The sequence below is a fragment of the Diachasmimorpha longicaudata genome, chromosome 14 (genome assembly GCF_034640455.1).
Source record: "Diachasmimorpha longicaudata isolate KC_UGA_2023 chromosome 14, iyDiaLong2, whole genome shotgun sequence".
In the NCBI taxonomy this organism is placed as follows: Eukaryota; Metazoa; Arthropoda; class Insecta; order Hymenoptera; family Braconidae; genus Diachasmimorpha; species Diachasmimorpha longicaudata.
In genome coordinates, this window is record NC_087238.1 from 933,364 (window position 1) to 938,939 (window position 5,576).

The following is a 5,576-nucleotide window of genomic DNA, read 5'->3' on the forward strand; positions in this document are numbered from 1 at the left end:
GCAGTCCAACATATCAGAATCAAGTAACACCGGAACGCCTCGATTGAGTTTACCCCGGATCTCAAACCTCACGTACTTCCTGGCCAACTTTTTCCCTTCCTCACTTAGACCATTGTATGTTCCTCTGTCTTTAGCATAATCGAGACCACGATAACTTTTGAAGTCCTCAAGATACAATCGCTCGACTTCTCCCGATCGACGACGATTGAAAATTTGGAGCGACAGCAGCGTCATTTTCGAAAGGTCTTCCCAGCTAGTGTACGAAAATTTCTTCGAAAGTTGCTCGAAATGCGCTTTGCGCTCTGTTGTTACATAAGCAAACAGCTTCTTGATATCATCCGTAGTCGGGAGTATCACTTCTTTTCTGCGATTGTTTTGCGTTTGTGTTTCGGTTACTGCACGGTTAATGCTCGTACCGTAATCCTCCTCAAGCAATTTCAAAAAATCTTCAAGTCGATTTGCTCGTCCACCCGCTCTTTTTTTATACATTCAGAGCGTAGAATCTCACCGACCTTCTTTAAAAGTGTGCCATATCCTGCAGCAACTGCTGGAGCGTCGAAGATTTTCTTCTCAGGGTCAAATTTTGCTACCACTCGAACAGCGTCCACAGCTGCATCATAAAATCTTGGTTGATAAACGTCACTGAAATTTTCAATACGGTTCTCAATCTTTCGTATTGCAATGAGAAATCGACCCAAAAGACGCAATTTAGCTCGAATCATCTGGAAAAGATGCTGATGAGTTCCATGCTTCTCGCACATTTTATTCGCATACAAGGTAACCAGTTCATCGTATCGTATACTCTTAACGACCTCATCTTCTCTCAAATATGGAAAAATTTTGTTTCGAACATCGACGCTCGCTCGGGAGTGCACTCGAGCAGCAATTTTCTTTCCCTTTACCAATACAATCCGCTGATTCTTCCCATCATGTTTAGCACACTCACGAAAATGATGTCGTACAACAGATTTTGAGTACTGACCCTTGCAGTTAGCACAAACGGTGAAATCTTCTGCCGTCTTTCTCATCTTTGGGGTTGGTCGTCTACAAACGATCAAGGAGCCATCGTTGAAGCGTCTGTCAGAATTAAATACGAAATCACCATTTTTTCTGATAACAGAGATAATTTCCTGTCGTTCTCGTGTTCCTGGTGGTAAGACCATAAATTTTTTCACATCCTCCTGATCTGCATGAACCAAAGTCAAGTGTCTTGCCAATTTCGTTTGGAATTTATGGCAGTAGAGACAAAAATGTTTTTTTGTCCCAGACGATGACACATCTACGTGCAAGTCTCTATCATCTGGAGCAGAGATAGGTGGATTCCCTTGATGTGTTATATTGAGTGGCTCAGGAGGGTGGGATTCTTTTTCTAGTTCTTCCTCTGTCGTGTATTCATCTGAATCTGGTTCTTGATTGTTGTCTTCTTCTGGATTGTAATTATCGGAACTATCGCCATCTTCAGAAATTTCTTCATCGCCATCTTCGGTAATTTCTTCATCTCGAGAATGTATTGTTTCAGTGGCTTCATCTCTTGAATCGCACATGGTGGAATGGAATCGGGGCCTACCAAACACTCCAGGATTGTCGTCATTTTGACCATTATTAACACTTTCATCAGGTATTTCACGATGATGAGCCCTGGAACATTCTTCGCGACGATTACCCTGTACACATTGCTCTGTTTTTCTGAATATGTAATACGGACGCTCAACAACCTCAATCTGGGTGAGCTTTGGCACACCTTTTGTTTTCACTGATTTTTTCAGCGAACCGCAAGGTGTTTTATTACTGTTGTGATATTTCGGAATATTTCCATCGACCCTCATACTGTCAACTTCGACGTTGTTCCTTGATTGTTCAGTTACTACTCCTCCACAATCTTCCACTTCACTAGGAGCTGACTGAGGCCCATAATCATGGAGTAAATCTTCAAGAAACGATTCCGTGACAGTTACATTCTGTGCCACAAATTTCTTACTGAGTAGCTCATCAAAAGTGCTGTTTCTTGCAGGTATTGTCGAGGTTTTTTCGTTGAAATTATGGTCAAGTGGCTCATAAACATCTTTTTCCTTCTTTACCGATAGATTTTCTGCTATGAATGGGACTCGCAGATTTTTCAGCAACTCAGTATCGTTTTCATCGCAGTCTGAGTCTGGAATGATCGTCGTATCTTCATTCTCTTCAATGAATTTTTCATCGTGGTTTCCCACTTGAGACGGAAAATCAGTTGGACTGGTTCCCCCTCGCAAACTGGTACAATCGTTCGCATCAACTGGCTTACAGACATCTTCTTTTTCCTTTCCCGGTATATTTCCTACTCTGGATGGATCTCGTAAATTTTCCAGTAATTTCGTCTTGTTTTCATCTAGGTCCAATTCTGCAACGATTGTCGTCTCTTCATTCTTCTCGATTAATTTATCATCATGATTCCCCACTTGATATGAAAAATCACTCAGACTCATTCTAACTGGTTGACTGGTGCGATCGTTCGTATCATCGACGGAATGCTCTGTAGTCGCTTCCAATTTTATCTTAGAATTAATTTTTACCTGGGAAATAGAAAAACCAGTCATTTTCAAAATTCTGTTTAAAAAGTTCTGACAATGAGTGACAGATGCTACTTACATTTTTCTCTACACTTACATCTGACTCGAGAGTGCTATTGGGCTCATGGCTAGTACTGTGATTAGAAATAATTTCTGGAAGACCTGCGCCAGCTTGAAAATTATCGGGGTTCAATTCCACTGCATCAGAGCGACCCGCATCATTCAATTCAACAGTGAATGTCTCGCTGAGGATATGCTGACTTTTGTCTACTGACTCCGCCAGCTCCAAATCAGTGCAGCGTCCATAGGAAGAATCCTGAAGTACAACATCCGCAGAAGTTTCTTTCTCAACAGGTGAAGTTCGCTCTTCCAGAGCAGTGTCATCAATCGGATTTTTAGAGGAACTGTTGGGTAGAATTGTGACAGGAGATACGTTATCTGAGGCTGAAACTTGTACTTTAGTAATTTGAAGTTTTTCATCACACTTTGATCTTCCTAATTCACTACCCTCAGCAGTTACATCAAGAGGTAATTGAATGACAGTTGATGCACCACAATACTGTCCATTAAAATCCAATCGTTTTCTGCAGCTTTTCTGATTCTCGTTCGTCATAAATGGCATTGTGCTAGTACCTGACGACTGTTGTACTGGCTTGGAATGATTGTTAAAGCCAACAGAATGACTTTCGGATTAGACAGCAGTAGAAAGTGTTTCTTGAATGCCTGAAATTTGCTTTTTTTGCTCCAAGTTTTCAGTCTGGTCTCCACAGAAAATTTTGAGTGGAACTGCAATAGGAGATGTTTGCTCAGGATGTGAAGAGCCTGCTTGTGACATTGTCAATTTCTCTTCATTCCTCGTCTCCTGGTTTGATGGATCAAATGCTGGTCCAGAAAAATTTAAACGTCTCCTACAGTTCTTGGAATTCAATTGTTTGATTTCTGAACACAAATCCACTGCGCATGTATTATCCAATATTTCGTCTTCCAGCCGTGGTGGTATTTCCTCAATACTGCATTGAGACTGTGACACTCGTGAATTCAATTTTACACTACAACCCATCAAGTTGTATGGGGCTTCTTCTTTGTGATGTACAGAATTAAATCCCTGATCATCTTTGGTACGTTTAGCGTTCATATCGAATTCTCCACTTTTTGGTGATTTTTTTCTTTTTCGGGCGATCTTCGGCTTTGACTTGTTACTCCAATCCATCAGGTTGTGTGGGACTCCTTCTTCGGAATTCACAATACTGGATCGATGATCGTCTTTGAGACGCTTGGTGTTCATCTTGAGTTCTCTACTTGTTGGTGAATTTTTTCTTTTTTGACTCTTCGGCTTCGATGCATTATCATTCTGCTCGTTGTTCGATTGAATCTTTGTCAGTTTCAGAAAATGTGATGATTTAGCGAAAAAATCATCTACTCCTTCAAAAACACTCGAGAGAAATGCTTGAGTGCATACACTCTCGTAGTTTTCAGACAAAATCGTTTTATCCACAAATAAGACAGTGTCATCTGAAAATAAGAAACATCTAATGATGATCGAGGTGGTGTGCATGAAAAAATTATCAAAGATCAAATTATCTACTGCTCAAAGGGATGGGATGATTAGAATCTCGTTAATCAGACAAGTCAAATTAGATAACAAGTTGAATTTCAGACTCATTATAAAATCCACGGTAGATTGAGCAGTAATTTATCACTTTTGAAAGAGGGAGAACCGAGCGATTTACCGCGTAAGAATGTAGCACAGACTTGTAGGCAGTTTTCACGTTCAATTCACATTTTTGATAAACTATCGATTTTTGAAAACGTTATTGATAATGCAAAACAATGATTAAATAAGTATGAAATTGTGTAATTCATCGAATTAATTGAAAATTAGTTCGGGGTCAGTGTCCGGGATTAGTCCAAGTCGTCATAATCCGCATTAACCTAATTATATATATTTTGAGATCCGACCCGGAAACCTACGATTTGTATAAAAAACTTTGAGGACATTCCCTGAAACAGCCACATGTCTCCGAACTATACATTATTTCATCTGAATTGTCCTCAAACGCTACTTTATATGTATATATTTTTGACAAATGATTGAGATAATTACCGAGAACCGACTCGATGTCATTATTACCTAACGAGTATCCTTGCATTCTGAATACAGTTTTTGGATTTTCGAAAACATTATCAATAACGGAAAAGAATGATTGAATGGTAATGCAGCTTTGTAAGTCATCGAATTATGAAAAAATCCCTGTCCCTAAAACAGCCCCATGTCCCCAAATAATACATTATTTTATCAGAATTGTCCTCAAACGATGCTTTCCATCAATATATATATACGAGTATGATTCTCGAAAACATTCTTAACAGCGCATGAGATTGATTGAATAGTGATGAAATTGTAGCTCATTGAATTATGATAATTCGCATGAATGATTACTTTTTTCGGGTCATTACAGGTAGTTGTAATGCAGAACTCTGAGAAAAACGAGAAAATTGCTTGGAAACATGGAATCGCTCTTCAATAATACATTACAGGCTAGATGGGATATTTCATTCTCAATAAGTTATCGGCTGGCTCTCCTTCGATCGAAAATTGTTTACAATTTCTGCCATCATTACAGGGCTTGACTTTCTCTGAAATTTTCTGAAATTGGAACGTACCTTTAGTGTTCGTGATTTCTTTACAAGCTTTCACGTATGTGTTTTCCATTAGATTTACGCACTTCCAGATTTCCTTCACTTTCTGAATTTTTCCCTCGAAATTCAATTTAAGGTTCTCCAAAACTGTGTCATCATCTGTAATACATCATCAGATTTGCGAAATTTTAGATAAATTGAAGGAGCTATGAAATCAAATTCAAAATGTTTCAAAAGTACTTACTGGAAATTGCTAGCACACGAGCCGCGTACTTTTTTTTATCTCGATATTTCACCGAACATGTCTTCCCCTTCAAGGAGATATCGTTAATTTTGGTAATGTAAAATATATTATCCGTAAATAGCACTAATCCCGACATTGTAATCTCA

General features: G+C 39.1%; 2 protein-coding genes across 2 annotated transcripts; both read right to left on the reverse strand.

The window, feature by feature from the left end:
- Nucleotides 1-296: 296 nt before the first annotated feature.
- Nucleotides 297-3,230, reverse strand: LOC135169024 (uncharacterized). The gene is made up of 2 exons (XM_064133686.1): nt 2,644-3,230; nt 297-2,549 (listed from the first exon to the last, which is right to left on the reverse strand). Exons 1-2 carry the CDS (start codon nt 3,166-3,168, stop codon nt 438-440), a joined length of 2,637 nt encoding a protein of 878 aa, XP_063989756.1. The 5' UTR covers nt 3,169-3,230; the 3' UTR covers nt 297-437.
- A 7-nt stretch (nt 3,231-3,237) lies between these two features.
- Nucleotides 3,238-5,576, reverse strand: LOC135169146 (uncharacterized). The gene is made up of 3 exons (XM_064133881.1): nt 5,431-5,576; nt 5,211-5,345; nt 3,238-4,058 (listed from the first exon to the last, which is right to left on the reverse strand). The coding sequence occupies exons 1-3, from the start codon at nt 5,564-5,566 to the stop codon at nt 3,238-3,240; spliced, it is 1,092 nt and encodes a 363-aa protein (XP_063989951.1). The 5' UTR covers nt 5,567-5,576.

Bases quoted from the DNA above. Each gene is read 5' to 3' on its own strand.
- LOC135169024 (XM_064133686.1), bottom strand. From the start codon at position 3,168: ATGCCATTTATGACGAACGAGAATCAGAAAAGCTGCAGAAAACGATTG. The intron at 2,550-2,643 runs GTAAGTGTAGAG...TCTATTTCCCAG, and splicing joins ATAGCACTCTCGAGTCAGAT to GTAAAAATTAATTCTAAGAT.
- LOC135169146 (XM_064133881.1), bottom strand. From the start codon at position 5,566: ATGTCGGGATTAGTGCTATTTACGGATAATATATTTTACATTACCAAA. The intron at 5,346-5,430 runs GTAAGTACTTTT...GATGTATTACAG, and splicing joins TCGTGTGCTAGCAATTTCCA to ATGATGACACAGTTTTGGAG. The intron at 4,059-5,210 runs GTACGTTCCAAT...TCTTATTTTCAG, and splicing joins AGAAATCACGAACACTAAAG to ATGACACTGTCTTATTTGTG.